Source organism: Urocampus carinirostris, chromosome 13 (genome assembly GCF_059441175.1).
Source record: "Urocampus carinirostris isolate Australia breed hairy pipefish chromosome 13, RoL_Ucar_1.0, whole genome shotgun sequence".
Lineage (NCBI taxonomy): Eukaryota > Metazoa > Chordata > Actinopteri > Syngnathiformes > Syngnathidae > Urocampus > Urocampus carinirostris.
This window is the reverse complement of record NC_142361.1, coordinates 40199729-40223109: the sequence shown is the minus strand read 5'-3', so window position 1 is coordinate 40223109 and position 23381 is coordinate 40199729. Positions and strand designations below refer to the sequence as shown.

General features: G+C 40.4%; 2 protein-coding genes across 2 annotated transcripts; both read right to left on the bottom strand.

Moving 5' to 3' along the window:
* Nucleotides 1-26: 26 nt before the first annotated feature.
* socs5b (suppressor of cytokine signaling 5b) lies at nt 27-13731 on the bottom strand. Its single transcript, XM_088350873.1, has 2 exons — nt 13226-13731; nt 27-2242 (listed from the first exon to the last, which is right to left on the bottom strand). Exon 2 carries the CDS (start codon nt 2204-2206, stop codon nt 536-538), a length of 1671 nt encoding a protein of 556 aa, XP_088206999.1. The 5' UTR covers nt 2207-2242; nt 13226-13731; the 3' UTR covers nt 27-535.
* A 4128-nt stretch (nt 13732-17859) lies between these two features.
* LOC148354535 (uncharacterized) lies at nt 17860-21941 on the bottom strand. Its single transcript, XM_088351599.1, has 3 exons — nt 21513-21941; nt 18138-19540; nt 17860-18070 (listed from the first exon to the last, which is right to left on the bottom strand). Exons 1-2 carry the CDS (start codon nt 21700-21702, stop codon nt 18381-18383), a joined length of 1350 nt encoding a protein of 449 aa, XP_088207725.1. The 5' UTR covers nt 21703-21941; the 3' UTR covers nt 17860-18070; nt 18138-18380.
* Between the last annotated feature and the right edge of the window lie 1440 nt (nt 21942-23381).

The following is a 23381-nucleotide window of genomic DNA, read 5'->3' as shown; positions in this document are numbered from 1 at the left end:
CACACTCTACAAACCTTTTGGAAACGTCCAAGTATCAAATTGTATTTAGAGAATAAAAACAACCGAGTGCAGAAAAAGTGGCCTGTACAATGTAGCTACAGAATGTGGCTTCATAGCTTTTTCAATTTTGAGGGTTGGACAAGGAAGCATGCATGAAGGTCTTCAGGCAGGGTGATGTTTTAGGAGCAGCCATGTGCTTAGGGCAAAGCAGGATGTAAAGGATGGTTTTGCACTGGTGGTGCTACTCCTCCATGCCCTTATCCAAAATATATACCTGTACTGTTTATACTGTCATTATATATCTATATATTTATATATATATATTAGCTGAACTCAATCATTTGTGCTAGCCAGGCAGCACTAGACAGAATATATGTATTTCAGTAAGTAATAACTAAAATAAAGATTAGAATGAATCTTGTATAGGTTGTTACATATGAATTCCAACCTCTAATGGAAAGAGGTCTATCAGTCAGTCAGTGTAGCCTCTCACTAGGCAGTTCTCAAGTTCTGTTCTTGCTCCGTGTTGTGCCAACTATTTAACTTTCAGGGGCAGCTCCCTCTCCAGCCACCGAACTCGAACTTTCTGCTTATAGTGATATTCCTTGAGGAAGTCCTGCAAAGCCGGGGGCAGCGGCAGAGAACAGATTCCGTCGTAAGTGGTCCAACGGCAGATGGTCGCCCGTGCCAGGTGCTGCAGGCTAAAGGGAAATGTTCGATGGAGAGGCGCCGTAAGCAGAGGTTCGAAAAACATGCAGGCGCTCGGGTCCTTGTAGTGCTCCAGCAGCCCGGTGACGGTGGACGAGTGGAAAACGCAAGGGTCGTGCGCGTCGAAGCTGAAGTTGTGATTCCACTGTTCGATGCGGGCATGCAGCGAGCGGTTGTATCGGCGGAAGCTGACGGAGAACAGGTAGTCTTCCTGGGCCGAGTCGCGTAAGAGGAAGGTTCCTTCCGGGCGTCCGTCCAGTAGCGACTCTGCCTCGTAGCGGTCCATCACGCCCCAGTAGCAGGGCAAAGATGTAATCTGCAATAAATCCGGCACCAGGCAGTGGATGTAGTCTATTTGCGTGTGAACCTTCCACGGCCCGGGCTGCTGTCTGCTCGGGTAACCGTCTCCTGAGGCGTGCCTTTGCTTCGGCCTCCTAGCCTGCAGACAGAGGGTTGTCGTGTCTTCCTCGGAGTCGGTGTCCTGAGCCAAAGCCGTGGCCCCTAAAACTGGTCCACAGGCCCCCGAGGTCGAAGCTCCCGATATCGAACTTCCCGCCCCTGCAGATCGGCCATCGCTCGGGGTATCCCCCATGCCAGGAGCCATCTTTGGTCCCAGTTTATAGACGGACGAACCAGGCACGGCAGCCTCTAAAGTGTGGATCTGTGCGTTGGGGGGCGGGTCCACGCCTTCCTCAATGCTGAGTCTGCGCCGTTCGCGAAGACGCTCCTCCTCGTCCTCGGGTGAGGGGTGCGCTGAGTCGAAGGCATCCAACAGGGTTGTGGAGGAATGTGGGCTCACTGGTGCTGTGTGTTGCTTGATCAAGTGCCACTTGTGGGCAAGATCTGACCCAGGTGGGAAGGGGCAGGTCTCCAACATGAGCTCCGTCAGGTGAATCTTCCGTTTGGAAATAACAGGGTTCTTGGACGAGCGTCTGCTAGCGGGTAATGGTAAGCAAAGGCCTACGGTATCGCTGAGTCGCTGACGCAACGAGCGACCGTTCAAACTGCGCCCTCCGGAAAGGGAATCGCTCATCTCCTGGATTGAACAGACGCCGTAGCGTCTGTCTCTGCGGTTTCCGCTGCCTCGCAGGCGTCCGCATCGTCGATCTACCTCTAAAGAACTCTGAGTTTTGGTGGAGCACGAGTGTTTTTTCTTGCCACCCCATGGGGCATGGCGGGAATAAGAGTCTCTACGAGCTAAAGGGACACCTCCCGATCCCCCGCCTGCATCCTCCGAGTCCTTATCGATAGTAATCTCTACTATCTGAGGGGTATCGGAGACACAGTTGTGATGACGACGCCCTGTGGTTACCATTGGTACAGGTAGGAGGCTACTTGCTGAAGTGGAGACCTCTGATGCCGGACTTGCACCTGAGGCACCTCCATGGCCGAGATCCACCACACAGTGGACCGCGTCCGCCTCATTCCTGCCTTCATTGGCTCCGGCGTTGTTGTTATGAAAGAGGGTTTGGCATTTGCTTTTTAGGTTACTCCACATATTGCTTGATTGGTTTTCCACAAGGGCCCCAATGACCTGCAAAAAGGGGAAACAAAAAAAAACGCATGAAAAGGTAAATCGATGTAGGACAAGAGCTGTACAAATAGTCGAGTTCAGGGTTGCCAGGCAGACATGCAGTGGCACAAGGCCACAGCTATAAATGACCAGAGATCTGCTCACAACTGATCTGCTGGTATGTACTGTATTACAGAGCTAGTCTAGACCAGACCAAAATGTTGCTTAAAACAACTGCAGACAGGGCCATGTGCAAATGACCTCTTTTATTTCCTGTAATCAGCACTGTTTAATTACAACCTTACTTTATCCACTTAAGCATTGTTACTTGATGTTTGCACAAAAAAAGGCCTTACTGTACTGAGTATAACACTAAATTATAAGTGGGAACTACTCAACTCGGGATTTATTGATGGAATATACTGGCAAAGCGCTCTTCTTGACCTGTCACATTAATTGTCATGTGAAACAAAAACTACATTTCTTTGGTATATGATTGGGTCTACAGAAGCTTGAAGGGAGAAAAAACAGGGTATGTAAACCTACTAAATATTCCACCCCAAAAAATTGTGACTCGTTGGCAAAAAGTAGCTAATTTAAAGCACAATTGTTCTCATTTAAATGGAGAGTCTCAAACAAAAATATTAGAGCTGACGGTTACAATTTCACGAGTCACTTGAGATCCCAGTTAACGGGCTTTATCTGTCTAAAAAGTATGCAGGAGGTTTTGATCGACAACAAACACAAATTTGAGGATCACTGGAGCTTGAAGTTTGCAAAAACGCAGTTAAACAAAATCAGGATTTGGCCACGTAGTGCTTCATTTTTAGATTTAGATCAACGCAAGAAACAGGCCTTTTTTGACCACGTAGGCTTTCTTTGGTATCAACTGATTTTTTTTCTATTTAGAGCAAAAACAAACTCAGTCTGCAGTGAGAGGACTTCAAAATATATAATTTCACTAAACCAGTCAGAATGTTGTTCTGTCATCCAATATCAATTGCCGGGAGCTCAGTCTCATGACCATTCATGCAAGTATCAACTTTTTGTGACATTTTTGTTTGGTGAGGGAAGAAAACCCTATGGGGAGACAACTCATCTGTTACTAGCTATAATGTCAAAGTAAATGTGCAAAGTACACGCTGAAAGAAAGCAGATTGACACTGAATCAAGTGCACTTTGTCAGGTTTTCAATGTAAATCTCTTGAATTTCTGTCTCAAGGTAATTAGCTTGTTTTTATATTACTAAATATAAAAATCTTTCTCATACACACACACACACATAAAGTAACGTTTCAACAATGAGTGTAATTATATCTCTTGTACGTTTATCAATCTTGTCTTCTTTGAAGTCATGTTCTTGTGTGTACTGATTTCTCTGACGCAAAATAAACCACTCCCTCTCTCTGTTTGGACTTCATCCAGGACGGAAGTAAGTTTTTTCTGCCATCATGTAGAATTAAACTATATACATGTATTTTATCTGTGCAAATATAGCCACCAAATAGTCTTAATAATGTCGATCTCTGACAACTTTAGCAAGAAGTAATTTCTTGTTTGTCTCCTCAGTCATAATTCTAAATCTATCTATAGCACACAGAGAGGCATGTTAAAATAATTTCAATCAAATGACTCAGTATATCCACAGTAAAATGTTTAATTTAAATTCTGTTTATGAATTATAAAGGAACCAATTCAACATAATGACTATGGTAGCATGCAGGTAATATCCTAGTTAAGGTCAAAATTACTGTGAGATATTCGGGGTAATCTGTTTAAATGCTTGATCAATTTTTTTCCAATCCAATTTTTTTTTGCAGGGAAAATTTCACAAGGTAAAATGAGGTCATTTACGCTGTAACATTCGACGGTAAAAAAAAATAGGACATTTATTTATATCAGCCACCATGCTAAATACAGTAGCCGTTTCTCTCCTTGCTCTAAAAGTGTTTCTTTGCTGCACAGTCATGTTTGTTTATCGCTGCTTCAGTGCAGTTCTGGTGGCTTGCTGAGCCTTACACATAATGCAAGGCTTCAACTAGTTTTTTTTCTTTGCCCTGCAGTTTTGGGAATCAATTGCATCCTTTAAGGTGCAACTTTCAAACTTTGAGGAGCATTTTGCAGGTTGATTCCAGGTAATATAGGCAGAGTTTCCTTTAATTTTAAAGAGTACAAGAGTAAAAAAAACATCAAATGGCAGATTCCTTGTTTTTTTTAGTGTATAATCCTTTTATTTTCCATATTGTGTACAGCAGCTAACCTGGTATGCCTAGGCAATGTGCCCGGAAAAATATAACACTCATACATTCCCTATTTTTTTTTTTTAAAGTTAGATTCTTAAGCTGTTTTATTCAACATTCACAGATTGTGCAAAGCAAAGTAAAGAAAAAAACGTAATAAAAGATTGCATTATAAGTAATTCTTTTTTTTTTTTTTTTAAATTTTTATTATGCAAACAACCCAAATCAGAATAGTGGTTTGTGCAAAATCTTTCAAAAGCTAAGTGATTCAAATTAAACTCTAAAATTTTCTTCCTCAATTACATAATTGAGCCTATTTCGGATTGTTGTGTATCTATGTAAGTGCAGTAATGTTGTTCAGTATATACAGTAATCCCTCGCTATAACACGGTTTCATGTTTACAGTTCCTTTATTTTACGGACTCGCATTATGCAATGTCTTCTGCATTCTGATGAACTAAATAGTATACCCACTTATTATTATTTTACGGAAGAGTAGTTATTAAGAAGGGTGGTTAGCGTGCAGCTCCACAGCACAGAGGTTCAGGGTTCAAGTCCAGCTACCACAGCCTCCTTGTGTGGAGTTTGCATGTTTTCCCCGTGCCTGCGTGGGTTTCCTCCCACATTCCCAAAACATGCACGTCAGGTTTCACTGGCCGGTCCAAATTGTCCCAAGGTGTGAATGAGCGAGGGAGTCGTCTGAGATTGATCCTCCTGTGTGGAGTTTGCATGTTCTCCCTGTGCTTGTGTGGGTTTCCAATGGGCACTCCGGTTTCCTCCCACATTCCAAAAACATGCATGTCAGGTTAATTGGCCAGTCCAAATTGTCCCTAGGTGTGAATGAGAGAGGGAGTTGTCTGTGCCCTCTGATTGGCTGGCAACCGGTTCAGGGTGTCCCCTGCGAACTGCCCGAAGACAGCAGGGATGGGCTCCAGCACCCCGCGACCCTACTGAGGATTATGAAAAAAAAAAGTTGTACAATACTTTTATTTGTTAAATGCTTGAGTCTTTAAAAGAGGTTTGTTCCTTGGTTTCCGTGTACAACAGTATTTACATGTATAATAATTTGAAAAATAAAAATAAATCAAGGTTCCCACGTCGCGAATTTTGCTTAGCACTGGATCTTTTTGGAAGATAAATCCAACAATAAATGAGGGATTACTGTACATAGTCTACACAAACGTACAGCCTCTGTATTATTATTTTTTATTGTAAAATAAAATATGTTTAGAATACTTCTTTATTTGTTGTATTCATAGCTGCAAAATTCCAGCGGCATTTTTTAAAGGAAATTATAATGATAACACGGGTGCCATTTGTTCGGTTGGAAAAAATCTACAATGCAGAGCCTCCATCTGGCATGCAACGATACGTGTATTACTTGCACTTTTATCCAAACCCTACATGGCATATCATCTTGTTTTTTTTCTTGCGCACAAGCATATTTCATGACTTCCTCTCTGTCTCTCGCTTGTGCTGATACTGCCAGAACTAATTGACAATTAGTCTCTGAAAATGAGCCAAGCATGCATCCTGACTGAGCAATGCACTATGGGTAAGCAGTGAGTAGCAGACTGTGAACCTTAATTAAAACTGGAGGGATGTAACGGAGGAAAGCTATATTTGTTCCAATGTTTATTTATTTTTTAATTGTAATCTATTTTCAATGGTAAAATTGTATTAGGCACAAAATGTCCTGTTCTAGCATAGGAAATGTATTTTACTCATAGCATCTTTGAATAATATCCCGACTCTTAAGTAGATTTTAAGAGCTTTATTTCTTCCATTAAAGAATAAGTAATGAACAACCCAGGGGGGTGTGCACATGCTCAATATTCCATCCATATAGCGGTCATCTATATTCTTAATAGCCTAGCACACCACAGAATGCTTATTGAGGATTTTTTCAGTCAAAGATTCCAACATACTTTTATTGTCATCTCTCAGGTCGATGGCGAGGCATACTGGCTTCGATTTATTGTCCATCCTTACGGACGAACACACAGTAGTTTAAAGGCAGGCATAGTTTTGACTTTTATAGGAAGCAGAAAAGGTTCACACCCCCATGTCCAGACATGTGGTAAATTAGGCTGGCCGGTTTGGCTGCCTCCTGGTCTAAAGTGTAACTTTCGACCAGACCACAATCACAGTCTTTTTTTCTCTGACATCTCGGTATATGCATTTAAAACCATCGTGCATGCAGACAAATTTGGCCAGGAGCATGAGTATAAGATACAGTAAATTCAAAAGGGCTGAGCCACTGTTGACAAAGGAATCAAAATAGCTGCGTCTTTGTATGGATTCAATGTTTAATTTTTTACCATTATTATATTGCAATTCAGAGTAACGTGCATTTTGAGAAACATCTATTGTCAAACTGAAAAAGATGACACGTGATGAACTGACAAGATATCATCGAATGCCTTTTTCTAAGTCGTCAAAGGAACAATGGATTAGACCTCAATTCCTATGATTGTTACTGTTGCTAATGTTATAATCAGGCCTGGCCACTACAATATACTCAGACATTAAACCGGTCTGTGGCACAGAAAAGGTTAAATAGTGCTTTACAAGGTTGTCCATTGCACAATTCATGTATAAAAAAAATAATAATCAGTGAACCAGGTTTGGAGTGACGTATTATTAATTGCCTGATCGTAAATAATCTAGTTGTAACCAAAATTGCATGTATTCATTGAAGTAAAGTATCAAGTCAAAATAATCTGTCAAACATTTGTATCATTCTTAAAAAAAATGAATGTTTTGACTGAGCCCTTGCACACAAAATGTGGCAATCGGTGGATTTTGCCAGTTCTGACAAGATGCTGCTATTTCCATTTTTTCCTGATCACAGTACGATGGAGTACACACTTACCAACTGCCCTGATTCATGTTTCCCAAATTTCAACTCTGTCTCCAGCATGGATCTCGTTCTGTCATATTTTTGGACAATTTCACCATTTTACAGTAATAAAAATGTTTAGATGATGTGGTAAATATTTCACACAGTATCTGGTAACAAGTTGCCAACGCCAGCTTCAAAATGGACTTTAATAACTTACCTAAACTTAAAATAACGAATTGTCACTTTGTCATTACATATTACTTTAAATTACCGTAAATTCTGGACTATAAGCTGCTACTTTTTTCCCTAACTTTCAACCCTGCGGCTTATTCAGTGATGCAGCCAATTTATGTCATTTTTCTAACGCCCGCTAGCGGCGCTCAAGTGTTGCTACCATTAACTGCCCTGTCGAAGCTATATTATTATTTTGAAGCTTTGAAAACTCTTATCTTTGTAAATATGTGTAACCCATGTATAATATGTATTTGCAACTGTATATTTTTGTAATGTATTTGTTTGTATTTATTTTGGACGCTTATTCTGATATGTTTTAAACGGGTGAACGAAAAATGAGGGGCGGAACAAACGCGGGGTGCCGAGTTTAAGTGGGGACCGCTAAAGGTGAGGGACAGACAAGGAAAGAAGAGGGGGTAAAAAGTTGGTCAAAGAAAAAGGAGTTGCGTGAGTAAATGTGTTCATCTGATATATTTTTCCCACCCGTACCTTTGGAAATATACACTTTTTTCCTTGGATTACTTTCAACGGGACCCGGACTCTGCAGGTCTGCATCAAACCTTAAGTACCGGTATCATTTTCCGTTCATTTTGCCGGCTGTGATTTTTGGACTGTGGACTTTAATGAAGGACATCTAGTTTCAATCGCGGGACTTAAAGTCGGGTTTGGTTTAATTTTGCGTTTGTGTTACATGTTTAAATGTGGGCGCGTGCGGCTTATATACAGATGCAGCTTGTGCATGTGCAAAATCGGTTTTCCTCTTAAAATGTGGTGGGTGCGGCTTATAATCAGGTGCGGTCTATAGTCCGGAATTTACGCTATATGCAAACCAAGCCAAATGGAGTATCAAGTCTAGAGTTAATGCAATATGAAATCTTCATGCAGGAGGTATAAATCTAGCAACCCAGCGAAATAGAACTAGGCCAATGGAGCCTTCTGGCAGACCAACACACCCATACTCCTGGGATCAATCTGATTCCGAGATGGCTTTTGGCAAGACACGATGAAGGGAGAAGCAGAGTGAAGAAGGTATCTGCCCTGCCTCCCTAATGTGTTTTCGAGGTGGTTATAGTACTAACTTGAATGGCAGCAATTTAAGGGTAGGAGAATGGTCTTAATCACAAAAGTCAAATTGAATGATCATTTATAGATATATATATATATATATATATATAAAAAGTTTCAAATCGAAATATGGGCTTCTCGTTGAAAAATCCAAACATACATCTACCGTACCTCATGACACATAATTGCTTTGTTTTTGACAAATCATATTTTGTGAAAAGCAATGGAAGGGACATTTAATGTTCCAGACTTATGATTTCACATCTTGAGTGATGTGACGCAACCGGTGATTTCATTTTGCATTATAAGCCACAGGAGAGGGTAGGAACCAAGTGCTCTGGTTTAAAACCCAAGAAAACATAGCCAATATTACCAGGATTTCAAATTAACCAACTTGCTTACAAAAGTTTGAGGCCGATCTGGTAAAACCAAATGGCCATAGAGTTTTCTATGCTTCTGTCAAATTCCACGTTAAACTTTAAAAATTGAGCGTTGAAATGGGGCATGCAGACTTGAGATTATCTGTGATAATGAACAATAGAGATAACTGTGAGTTGACTTCTTATTCGGGTTTAAAAGATCAATTCAATTAAAGAAAAGAAAAATGTCATTTTCATTTTTGTTTAACTTCAATTTACATTTGTGTACAGACTGATTTTCCTCGATATAGTTTCCCCCTCTATGCATTTACATTTGCATAGCAATTTTGGTATTAGGTGTGGAAAACTTAATAATGTTTATCAAAAAAAAAATATATTTTTGCATAATGAACACTCCCATAATCATATTCACTTTCTGCAAAAACTTTATGGCACTATTGTTGGGTTGGATCCCTTAACCACAAGGGTTCCTAGGGGCACCATTTCCTGTGGTGTGTCTTGGGCAAGCACAGCCTGGTAGTCATAAAAATATCTTGTAGTTATAGTCGTCAAGAAAAAAACGAAGTAAAATTTGGCCAATGTATTGATTTATAGAGCTTTACTCTCCAACATTGCCTTTAAGACATGTTTAGTGAAACTGTATTGTTAAGGTAACTGTAAACGATAATAAATTCACGCGTAAAAAATATTGGATTTTGTGTGTGTATGTATTGAAAAAGCTGCTGAATATCATCTGCTGTTTGTATAAAAAAAAACCTCATGACGCATCACTACTTTCTACATTAACTTGAAACAAATGGCATTTTATGCAGAAAAATGAAACCTCAGATGACCGATACCCTCCAAAACGGTTTCAGCTCTAGATTTTTAACGCACCATCTGATTGGCTGCTAGCCAATCTTGATCATCCAAATGAAAAACGGGTGGATAGTACTCCGACTGATCTAATTTACCAATTAACTAGTAAATCAAATATAAAACAGTATAGACATGCCTAAAAGTTAAGTAGAGTACAAATTCTTATAAGCTCCAATGTGCTGCCACTGTATTCTTAACAATATTATCTTTCTTATTAACCAACCAGTCTCTTTTCAAGAACAAATAACTGAAACACAGATGAAATGTATAACTTCGGACCAATGCTCGGTAAACCAATGTTAACATGTGCAAAATCACAAACCCCGATCCAAAAATGGCTGACGAGTTGTTTAGTGAGACACGTTTTTGTCATGCTGACTGAACCAATATGCCAATATGGTCATTTTAGTTTGCCATCAAAGATGATCTGTTTTTAACGTTTTTAGGCTAAAATTAACCTGGCCTGACAGAAGGCCACAGTTTGGGACGGTGTAACATCAGTAAATTGTAGTTTCAATAAATTAAATAAACAATCCTAAGCGGGTTTCCAGCCATTGACACACATTTGTGGTTATTATCTTAAAGATACATTATGTATTATTTGACCATTACATACTGCTGTATATATAGCGTGGTGCAACCAAACATGAGTGCTAAAAAGCACAAGGTAGAATAGTCTACAGACACTAAAAGCGACCCTTACCACACAATTTTTCCTCTTACTTTTTTGCACAGTATTTTGCAAGGTTTTTGGGTACCCATAGCAGCAAGACGACAGACTATTATGTCAGCTCTCTTTATGTGAGGCTCCTGATATGTAAAATAAATGCAAATTTCTAATTCAGGTATTTTTTTTTATTATTAATTAAATCAGTATTTCTATTTTATGAGTTAAGTTTTTTACCACTAAGAGAACTAGATAATACACACGACCACTTTAAACCACATATGTCAAAGTCCGCAAAAAGGTTATGATGCTCTCAATTTTATCATACACAAGGAGTTGAGATTTTTTTCACTGTAAAATGGTAAATGGACTGCATTTGAATGGCGCTTTACAATACACTTCACACTTTATCCATTCACACAAACACACACTCAAACATCAATAGCAGGGTAAGCCATGCAAAGCGACTACCTGCATATCGGGTTCAGTGTCTTGCCTACAGACACTTTAACTCAGAGGAGGCGGGAATCAAACCCTCAACCTCTTGGGACCAAGGCGACCGCTCTACCTCACTGTTTGTTTGAGGGGTTAACTGATTTTATCACTTGATTTGGATGTATTTCAATCCAATTACTTATTACAAATATTTCAAGTCAGTGAACAAAAAGTTGCTATAAAGTTTATTTTCCTCATGATGAGGTTTTTGAGTTTTTCCTTGCCCTCCTGTAGGTTTTAGATCAGGGGATGGTGTCATAATAGTCTGTGGTTTGCAATAATCTGTGGTCTGTGCAGCCCTTTGAGACTCTTTGTGATTAAGGGCCAAACAAATAAACAGGACTTGACTATTACAAACATCAAGTAATACAGCCTTCCCGTACATTACACGTTTTTTGATCATTTCAAATAGAGTACACTGTTTAACAATTTTTATACAGGATTTAAAAAAAGAAAAAAACTATCAGTTTGACCATCTTGTCTTACCCATTTCGACTGGATTGTCTCGCTCACTGATAGCAGACAACGTCATCGCAGATTGCTAATATCTTCTCTATATGTTAAGTAGTGTTTTGCTGTGAGTAAATGGGTGCCACGTTGTGTTTTTACAGTTTATTGTCGCTTGATACGGGGAATTCCAATCATTAATGAGTGAAGGCTTTGGCTGCGGTTGACAGATATGCAAATAGATTTTTTTCTTTGGGGTACATTTTGCCCACTTTTTCTAAAACACAAACTATAGGATACAGAAAGGGCCGCAACAATAGCAGATTTTATAATATTTTTCATACGAGAATTTTTATTTAAAGAAAGTGATGGTACCGGAATAAAACCAGATTCTTCCATTTAATTTTCATGAAATGAGAATTCATATTTTAACAAAGGGAAGGTTCTGGAATAAAACCAGATTATTTCATGTAATTTTTTGTAATAGTCTGCAATAATCTGTGGTATGTGCAGCCCTGTTGAGACTCTTTTTGATAAAGGGCGTCACAAATAAACATAACTTGATTTGACTTAATGGGAATTTTAAAAGAAATTTGTCTTTTGAGATTGCTGAACATTGAAAAGAATCACTGTTAAATCCATAGGACATGTTTTATTTAATCATATTGGCAAAGAAAAGTTAGGTTGTAAACTACATACGTCATTTTAAATATTTTCAACATTCGATCAGTCTAACACTTGGCTTTAAACGCCAACCACAATTTTGCATACAGTACTGTTACAAGTCATGTCATGTTTATTTGTGACACCCTTAATCACGAAGAGTATCTAAGGGCTGCACGGACCTCAGATTATTGCAAACTACAGACTATTATGACACCATCCCCTGATCTAAAACCCACATGAGGGCAAGGAAAAACTCCAAAACCTCAAGTCAAGTCCTGTTTATTTGTGACGCCCTTAATCACAAAGAGTCTCAAAGGGCCGCACAGACCACAGATTTTTGCAAACCGCAGACTATTATGACACCATCCCCTGAGCTAAAACCTACATGAGGGCAAGGAAAAAACTCAAAAACTGCCACTAAATTTGAAGTTGAGTGATCCACAGGGAAAAAAAAATAACCTTTAAGGTATATTGCTGCCAGTATATTAGTCACTGCGTTTCTGATGAATGAAAACACATAAAATCCACTTTTCCAACCAAATTATGGAAAATGTGTAAAGCATAGGAGTGCACTGAAGGCATCCATTAGCTAGGTTTACGGTGTTCTGCAGATTATACGTAACTAAATAAGGTTAAAATGCACACGAACTGCTTTTATTAGACCTAGTAAAATTATTTATTGTGACATTAATAAATACAGTTGCAGAATCCTTTAATTTCTGGAGACGTCTTCCTTATTTCCCCTAATCCCAGCCATGATAGCTGCCTAGCTAACATTCGCTCATTTCAATTGTAAAACTCTGCTACAAATATGACATTAATTCTCCCTAAAACAAAGAAGCGGTGTTATCTACGCGTATTTAACAACACCTAGAACAATATTCTCGCAATTAAATGGAGAAGACTCCAACATGCTAACAGTTAGCATTCCAACACCGGGACGGTAGCTAGCATTCGCCACGCAGCTAATGAGGCTAGCTAGCATAGTACGCGTAAAAAAATTAAAAATATTAAATATAGACGGATTGAGGTTAATAGAAAGAGACGGTATAAACACAAGGGAAATGCTTTATATGTAATGGCGTAAAATGTGGAAAAATGTCTTACCCTTGTGTCTTTTTGAGAGCCTTATTCAACAGCCCTCTTTGTCTGTTAAAAATGGCTATGGAAGGAGAGCAGGCGTAGATCCTTTATCACGGAGAGACGCAAAAGGTCCGCGGATCCTCCATGGTGTCATCCCCGGCTATTAAAACATTTGGCTCACCCGGTGAAGGACATTTTCAAACGAAAAATCAAATTCCAGCCAGCGACCCCCCGTTCCGCGTCGGGAGTCTTGCTAGTCGTCGCTGGAGCCTCCACCCCCAGCAGCCAATATGACGGCGCTCTCGCTCACGGAGCCCCCGACGGACGAGGAGCGCTAGTGGCAGCGCGGTGGTCCAATGGAGGTAAGGGATTCCATTCCACTTCCGACCGGGAAGGCGGATAGGGAAAGCCCCCGCAGCGGTGTCACGAATGATGGGCGTCCGGGGTCGCCAATGAGCGCGGAGGGCAGGATGGAGTGAGGCGCTGGGAGCGACTTGGAAACGTGGACCGTTGCAAAGATGCTTCCCCCGGGGAAAAGGAGGCTGCCGGGGAAGGCCGCATTCGCGGTGACGTCACGCAGGAAAGAACGTCGAATGCGGGGGTTTTCAAGCGGTGTGCCGTGGGACACTAGTGTGCCGAGATATTTTCTCTAAAGTACCGCAGGAACTTTCCCAATTTTGTTTTTTCAAGCGATGTTCCCTCTAAACTGCGCGCGTGCTCAATCGCCCACTGCCCGCACAGTCTCAGTGCACAAGAAAATCTAGCCAGCTCACAAAAATGAGGGCTCGAAATTGATAATTAAGAAGCCAATAATAATAATAATAATAATAATAATAATTTCCTTGTATTGTCATTCTGTGTAACAATGTACACAGAACGAAATGTCGATTGCACCTGACCCGTTGTAGCGAGCCGATGCAGCCGCAGCCAACAGAGGGCGCCGCCGACCACTTTTTAAGTCTTAGGAATGACTCGGCCGGGGCGCGAACCACCGACCTCCCATGTGGTCACAGTTACAGTGCATGAAGGTCAAAATACACGCTGTGTTCTAAATGCGGTATTTTGAAGTCAAGGTCGAAGTAGAACAAAGTTGAGCAAAGTCAGTAGAGTTTTTCGAGAACAGGCTTCTTCGGCTCGGCTCACTAAAAGGAACCGGCTATTTCGGGTCCCAAACGGCTCTTCAGGTTGTTTTTGCTTCTTTCATCCCAACACGACCAAATATTATGTAAAACTGTGCACACAATGACTTAAAGGAAGGGGGGGAATAGAACAAAAAAGAAAAAAATACCAAAATGAAAAAGTAGTGAAAAGCTGAGAAAAAAAGAAACAATAGGAAGAGAAAAAAGAAAAAACAGCTAGGAAATTATAAACACAAAGAGATTTTTTTAAAGAAATTTTTAAAAAAGTAGAAAAAAACACGGAAAATAGAAGAAAAAGTTTGTGTTGCATTCAAATAATTTCCAATTATATAAAGTGAATCTTGTTGCCAACATTGTACTTCCACTCAAAAATGTGATTGAGTACAGTTCTGTATCGTGCAACTGACTCAATAAGCCCCCAAAAATGTTAGTATTGTGCGACAAAATATACGTATCAGGAAAAAAAAAGAAATGGATATCTTGGGAAAGAATTGTAAAAACAAACGACGTTTGTAGGCCGTACACGCTTTGCAATCGTACATGAGTCAATTCATTCAAAAGAGAAAAATGATTTTGCATTGCCGGAAACTCAGCAAAATGTAAGTTGATGTCAAGTTTTGGACATGTTTGATAATGACTTAGTTGCCACACTTGGGATTGCTGTTGCCCACTGTTGTTTCAAGCGTTGCTCACCGACTTTGTGCGAACGCTCAGACCCGAGAGCAAAATTACAGGGAACATTGTTTACAAGGCGTATTTTTTGGCATGTCCCATACCTGTGGCGCTCCAGGGCTCCATGCACTTACAAAATGTGGTATTTTCCCTTACAAAATACAAAATAATCTTACACCATATTTTTTTTTTTCAAACGTGTTTATTGATGTAGTTTAACATGTTATATTCTACATGTTTCGTTAAATCATATATATTGTTAATGAACATCTGTGAGATACTGAGTTGCTCGACATGAATGAGGGTTATTATAAAAAAGTTCAAAAATGAAGTCGCTTGGATGTTCACTGTAGAAGGAAAAAATACATGCAAATAGAATTAACTAGAATAATACATTTTCTTATTGAAATTATTAATTTATTTTCTGCATTCAATTATATACTGATTAAAGGGATAACCGCCAACCTGTCTTTTTTCATTTTCTCCTTTTATACTTCCTTTTTTTCTTCATTTATTTATACAACATAATCATCCGTAATATAATGCATCGAGGGGCAGCACGGCGGGGCAGTGGTTAGCGCGTGTGCGGCACAGTTCTGAGGTCATGGGTTCAAATCCAGCGACCAACCTTCCTGTGCGGAGTTTGCATGTTCTCCCCGCTTGCGTGGGTTTCCTTCGGGCACTCCGGTTTCCTCCCACATTCCAGAAAACATATATGTTAGCTTAATTAGCGGGTCCAAATTGTCCCTAGATGTGAATGAGCGAGCGAATTGTCTGTCCCTGTGTGCCCTGCGACTGGCTGGCAACCAGTTCGGGGTGTCCCCTGCCCACTGCCCAAAGATGGCTGGGATGGGCTCCAGCACCCCCGCGACCCTACTGAGGATAAGCGGTGCAGATAATAGTAATAGTAATAGTAATTTCCTTGTATTGTCATTCTGTGTAACAATGTACACAGAACGAAATGTCGATTGCACCTGACCCGTTGTAGCGAGCCGATGCAGCCGCAGCCAACAGAGGGCGCCGCCGACCACTTTTTAAGTCTTAGGAATGACTCGGCCGGGGCGCGAACCACCGACCTCCCAGTCTCAAAGCGGGCGCCTTACCATCTAGGCTACTGAGCTGGTATGGATGGTTTTACAGGGTTGGGTAGGGTTACTTTAACTGGATTACTTTCAATGACTTTTGGATGACTCCAATACCAAATAGGCTAATAAAAGACAAAAGAAACTAAATATGAATAAAATGATGACTCACAACACAGGGTAAGCTTACTCTCCTGGCTTTGATCTCTTTGATCTCCGGCAAAACTGACATCAAATGCGACAGAAACAAAATGAAAATAAATCCAAACATCATTTTTGCCGTTCCATGTATTCTGTTACTCCCCAAGCCTGCACAAAATGGAGTCATTTTATTCATATTTAGTTCAGTATATATAATAAATAATTATTTTTTTCCTGAGTCTACTGAGGTTATTACCTTTTAAAATGTGGATATCGGTAACAGTCTGCAAAATTGTGGTATCTAACATCCCAAGTCAAAACATTGGTTGCTGATAGATTGGTCTGCATTCTTTCACCTGAGCACTAGATGTCGTTATTAACCTGTTTTGAATTTTCGTAATAGAAATGGCATGTGGAAAAAGGTCTTCATTTTTGGCATATTTGTGGAAATTTTAGAATGTAGAAAGTGTGAGAAATAGTTCTTAATATGTTATAACGATTGACTTATTTGATGATAGAATGTTTACCAGCTTTAAACTACGTTTTTTGGAATCTGTAAGGTTCCTTATCATCCAACTACTGTATGCTTTCACAATCTCCAGCAACTGAAGAATAAGTTTTTTTTTTTTTTCAAACAAAGCTGTGATGGATAAGTTTGTCCCCCTCTTCCTTTTTTCCTTTGCTCTCTTGCTTTATTTTCTCACCTACTTATCTCCCCTTCTCTTTTCTCTCACTCTATTTTTCTATGGATTTCATTATCTCTCTCTCTCTTTCTCTTTCTTTCTTTCTCTCTTTCTTTCTTTCGCTCTTTCTTTCTCTCTCTTTCTTTCTCTGTGTTTCTTTCTTTGTCCCACCCTCTATTTCTTTCTCTCTTTTTCTTATTTCTTTCTCTCTCTCTTATTCCTTTCTCTCTCTTTCTCTTATTTCTTTCTCTCTCTTTCTCTTATTTCTTTCTCTCTCGTTCTTATTTTTTCTCTCTCTTTGTCTTTCTCTCTAATCTACTAGTCCGGCCCCCCTTGAAAAGATTTGGTTTTAAACTATTTTACAATACTGTAAGCTGTTTTTTGCCCTCTCGTTGCCGTTGAAGAAAAATAAACCGAGTCATTCATAAAATATGTTCTTCATCCAAAGAGCTGTCTTCAGGGTACTGCATAAAATTGATTTGTTACCAGCACAATATGGCCTCTGCACAAGATAAAGTTTAACTTAGGGTAAATAGTTCTGTAATTTTGTAATCGAAGTTTTTTATGCTGAGGTTTGTAGTGTGAAATGTTTCACAATGTATCTGTCACCGGGGCCTGCTCCTTTGGCGCAGACTGCCTCGAACGCTGATTGGCTACCTCTCACTTTTTATACCGTCTTCCCGTCACCGTTTGTCGGTCCGTCTGCGAACCTCGGCTTACGCTAGGCAAGCCTTTCGACACTGACTCTCTCCTGTTCTGGTTCCCGTCTGTTTCCCGGCTCCGACCCTTTTTCTGATCTCGACTACGATTTTTGCTCCCCCGTCCCGGCTACTAACCTATTTTTTCTGCTCTCGACACCGCCAAAAATCCACTAACAATATAATAGGAATGGTTAGCTGTATTTTTGAGTTGAGATCCTGCTATAATCACAGCCACCTACCAAGTTCCATTCTTGATTGTTTTATTTTCTAAAATAGGAATTTGTGCTAAATCCTTCGAGGTTTCTCGTTGACCACGAGCAGTTTATTTACAAATGACAGGTTTTTCATCATGTAGAGGAATTAGAATCCAGTCGGAGAACATCCTTCGGAGCGTATCTTGTGTCCTGTCCCTTCTTCATCCGTCCATCCCTGAATCTTGACAATGAAGTTCCTTTTGGCACAAAAGACAAATGCTGAGTTTCAACTCAGGAAACAAAATGGCCGCTTTGACACCCTACCCTGCTGCCTGTGTAACACCGCAGGGATCTCGCATGGCTCCTCAGAGATGTTCCTCATTGGCTTGTCCTTGAGATGAGGCGGGACTTCACCAGGAAGTCATTAAGGCACCATTCCAACTCAAAAGCATGCAAACAAAAACACAACATATACGGTTTTGGAAAAATGCGTATACAAATAAAATATTGAACATGCGTGTAAAATAGAAAGGTTTTATGTGCATGGAGGTGGCTTTCGGGTTGAAATCAGAACAAGATGGTGGCAGGAATTTTCCAGGCTTTTTTTTGACAAGGCCTTACTCTTTCCCTGTCCATCCAAAGAACCCTTGCTGGTCCCTCTCTTCTCGGAGGATCACTGAGAGGATTCTTCCAAGGCGCTTTCGGCTGCCCTTTCGATCTGGAGTCGGAACCAGCAGTTTTTGGCCTTTCGGGTCCATATAAGCGGTGCAGGCTCAACCTGGTTTTCCTAACGTCGGGTATGGATGCTGTGGTGGAGTATAAGGATCTGGTCCTCCTGGGTACGGATGTCACTCGGGAGATCACACTTGAGGTCTCCAGAATCGCTAGTCTGCTCAGCGATTCTGATCTTCTCCTCGTTCCAGACCCCTGACTGGTAGCCCGCCTGGGGCCCGGGGACTCTTGTCTGGATCTACTGTGAAGTTCGGAATCTGCAATTCTTTGTCGTTGAGGTCCAGAGAAAGATGCAGGTCTCCTGGGCTCAATTTGTTTGGGCCTTGTATCGGACATGGTTTTTTGTGGACTTAATGTAACCCCCTTGGGTTTATCCGTCACAAGTAGGGTTACTCTGTTTGTAGACTTGGCCTTTTCAGACCTTGAAGCTCTACTGTTGGCCCTATCTAATCCCTTGATAGGTGGCGTATCTGGTTCCTCAATCAGAACTTCTTTCTTGACTTTCTTTAGCGCACTGGCTGGGAAAATATGTTCTTTCCTTGGTGGACTGGGTGGCGGAACAAGCTTTTCCTTGGGTGGACTTGGAGGGAGAAGCTCTTCACTTGGTGGACTAGGTAGTGTGAGGACAAGCTCTTCACTTGGAAGTTCTTCACTTGGGATTACAGGCTCTTCAATCACAATACCTGAATCTGGTGAAGTGACTATCAGTGCTTTATCCTCCAGTCCTAGTTCCTCCCTAGCACTTGGAACACATTTTAATATCAATGCTAGATCTTTTTCTTGGTTCATTGCGTTTATTTTACTGTCTGACTTCTTCATAGGCTTCCAATTTCTTTCAGGTTTATGGACTACCTCTGGTGGTAATACATTTGCCATGGCTAAATCCTTGTACAGTCTCCTCAAAAGGTCTTCGATCTCTGCCTCTGAAATATTTTGTAAGGACGGGACGGTATCCATGCACGGTTTGTTGCCTTTGCTATCTACAAACTTCTTTTCTGTAGAGAGCCGTTTACAAAACCACAGTTATGAGTTTTCGCAAAATCATTTTGGTGAAATATTTCATGTCCCCCAGAAGTCATAAATATAGTATTTCCTCAAGCAGTGGCCAAATTGATCCAGTTAAAATTAATGATTCAATTCAACTGAGTCGGATTACTTTGCGATTCAATTTGATATGGCCTTGTTGACGCATAATGCTAGTACAGTGGAACCTCGGTTTTCGAAGGCCTCTCAATCGGAGTCCGACCAAAAATTTCGAGAAATTCTTGCTTCGCTGTTCGGTCAAAAAATCGGAGTTGGAACGCCGGTAATGCGTGAGTGCGTACACTAGGGTGCCATGCTGAGCGGCGAACGGGTGTTTATTATAAATCTACTTCTAACATTCTATATGACAGTTTTCCATCTGCCATCAGTATGTACCTGTATTAACTCATCTTCATTCATGCAATGTTTGCTACAAGCCACGTGAACTCCTCTTTCCACGATGCTTTAATGTAAATTTACGTTTTGTAGCGTCATACATTTTGTGAGCTTCTTTTGAACCTTTTTTTCTGGGGCTACGGCTTGATTCCTAATCAACTTATCCATTTTTCTTGTGTTCTCTGTGCGTCTTTATCTTCTTGGCTCATACCTCACTGTTAATGTGTAAAACTGGAGTGTCATGCCCAATTTCGTTGTCACAATATGTTAACCCATTTTGTAACAATGACAATAAAGGTAGATTCTATTCTATTCTATTCTATTCTATTCTATTTTGGAAAATGATATGGAAATGCGCGACCCTATAACGCTCGGGAAAGTCCGGAAGCACGAAGTTATTCGATGCAGGCTTCTGATTGGCTGCCGAGTATGCAAATTGGGTTTTGGAGTTGGAACGCCGGTAATGCGTGAGTGCGTACGCTAGGGTGTGATGCTGAGCGGCGTACGGGTGTTTTAGCCCCTTATTATGCCTCCGAAGAAAGTCAGTGCAAGCAGCAAAGTTGCTACAGGTGAAAAAAGAAAAGTAGTGCGTACAACTATTACATTTAAGAAAGAAATAATAGCAAAATATGAAGGAGGTGTGCGAATGTCTGATCTTGCTAGGGAATACAGCATGGCTAAATCTACGATCAGTACGATACTAAAGAATAATGATGATGATGTGGCTAAGGGAGTGAGTGCTATAAGCAAGCAACGGCCGTCCACCTGCGCCTTCTGCTGACCACCACAAAGGTAAGAAATCCTATCCATAATTCTTTTCTTTATCCTTTTTTTTTAATTTTTACACGTTCATGTTTGCGTAATCTTTCGTACGGAAGATTACGATAACGCGGACGTACGGTTAGCTTTATGTTTACAGGTAAACATTCAGGGTGTTGGAACGGAGCCCCTTTTCCAATGAACTGCTCACCATTTGTTGTGGAGACCCGGGTGCTAAAATGACTTGTAAACGACCTGATTTTTTTATTTTTACACGTTCATGTTAGCGTCATCTTTCGTACGGAAGATTACGATAACGCAAACGTACAATAAGCCTGGGTTAGCTTTATGTTTCGGTTAAACATTCAAGGTAAACATTGAGGGTTTTGGAACGGATTAAAACGATTTACATTATCTTTGATGGGAAAAATGATTTCAGGGATCGAACAAATCGGTTTTTGAACAGGGTTCTGGGACGGATTATGGTCGAGAACCGAGGTTCCACTGTATTATATTCCTTTTACTTTATTATTTAATAAAGTATCTAGTTAGTTAGTTAGATAGATAATCAGTGACACAATTCTTAATAAGGTACAGGCCACTATTTGAGGAAATAGGTTTATACAGCATGTAATTGTGTAATAAACAATGGCAGTCTACCATAATGCTGTTTAACAATCCGTTCCACTGTCATCGTAACTTTCTTACCTGAATCAAGTGACCGAAATTTGATAAAACAATACAGCATTATGCTACAGTGTTCAAGGTATATTTAAAAGTGTATCTTACCCCACTGTTCTTGGAAAACCAGGAAAAGAAGTTTGAGGCTCTCTCCTTCATGAAATCCAATGAAGTCCATGAGATCCGATATATACTGGTGTATAAAATCACTCATGTCGGTCGGGTTCGAAAAATAAATTGCTCTGAAAATACAGTCCACTAAACTCTTCAGTCCAAATGGATCGGATACAGGATCCATTTTTATCTTGTGCGCAGTGCAGTACTGGAAGGATCGGGGCTGTAAGTTCCGGCTTGGTCAAGGTCACAATTGAAATCAAGAATTGCTCGACATTTTAATGATCAGTTCGAATGTCAGCCCATGGATATGAGCTGACAGGTGAGTACACAATGTCTTAAGCACCTATGGTTCCCAAGTCATGGGAAGGGGTGTCCTATTTGATACTCTCAAGTGTAGCGTTGGGGATGTACAACATGTCTATACCCAATAGAGTAAAACTGCCTTTCTCTAAACTAGGGAAACTAAAGTTTTGATGATGAGGAATGTGCCTCTCTATCAAAGCAGTCTGATGATGTCACAGGGCCTGATTTTATACCGGGGACCACCCAGCCAAATACCATCATGAAAACTGTTTATATGACACAAAATTAAAGCTGCAAAATCTAATATCGGAGAGATTTAGAGGAAAACCGATTGCCGATGAAAAAGCCCACAAGGGAATTACCGTATTTTCCGCACTATAAGGCGCACCTAATAGCCTTTATTTTTTTCAAAAGCTGACCATGCGCCTTATAATACAGTGCGCCTTATATATGGATCAATATTAAGTCGCAAAGTCTTCCGACTAACTTGCGACTAGATTTTCCCCCGAACGCCAAGTAGTCCACGGTGTATGCTGGGATTTATTTACCGGCGTTTCATTGGCTAACCAATGTGTCAATCATCATTTGAATCGATCACTATTGGCTAAAGTTATTCGGCGGTCAAGGGGCGGATCCTTTTTTTATCATTTACAGGCTGGCATAGGCTTAAACGGCAAAACAAAGCCTGCAATTGGCTGAAAAAGATGAATGTGTACAGCACGTGGTTGATGGCATACAGAAAGCACTTTTTACTATTCCGTAAATATTTTATTCTCCTGGATTTACTACACTCGCGGATATAAGAAGACCATGGCTGCACATTATTATGAACACGACTTCGGTGAGCTACTCCGGCTATATATTATCCCTGTATCTTGTTTCAGACTGAACTCGATGTTTCTGTGATAAGCGGTGCAGATAATGGATGGAATGGAATGTCTATTCTTAAATTAAACTCAATTCCAAGTGTTTATTGTCATATGCACAGTAAAGTTGCGAGAGAAAAAGAAAATCGAAACTAAGGAATGGTTGGCATTTCTTGAATCCCAAGACTTTAACCTTCCGAATGATGGAACGATGCATTTGAGTGACATCGTACGGACACCGCATCCGCACGTGTTCTCGACACGTATTTGCGTCTTTGCAAGCTTTGGGAATGTTAAGGGGGTAAGAAGTTGGACTGAACTATGACTGTTTTGTCCACGTTCCCATTGTAGCGCCTTATAATCCGGTGCGTCTTATGTATGTCAAAAATAGGACCAAAAATTATTTTTTCGGGGTGCGCCCTATAACCCGGTGCGCCTTATAGTGCGGAAAATACGGTAATTGCTGTTAAAAGTGTCGATAAAACCTCATAATGTTAGAATATGATATAATGAAATTGTGAATGTATTTAATTGCTGTTAAGTGTCGAGAAAAATAGTTCAAACCTAAAAGGGTCGATAAAAATTGTTCAAACCTCACATTGTTTATTCGCTGTTAAAAGTGTCAATAAAAGTTGTTCAAACCTCATATTGTTAGAATATGATATAACGAAATTGTGAATGTGTTTAATTG

Coding starts and splice junctions, on each gene's coding strand:
- socs5b (XM_088350873.1), bottom strand. CDS start 2,206: ATGTGGAGTAACCTAAAAAGCAAATGCCAAACCCTCTTTCATAACAAC.
- LOC148354535 (XM_088351599.1), bottom strand. CDS start 21,702: ATGGATCCTGTATCCGATCCATTTGGACTGAAGAGTTTAGTGGACTGT. Junction 19,541..21,512: donor GGTTTTCCAAGAACAGTGGG/GTAAGATACACT, acceptor GGCTCTCTACAG/AAAAGAAGTTTGTAGATAGC.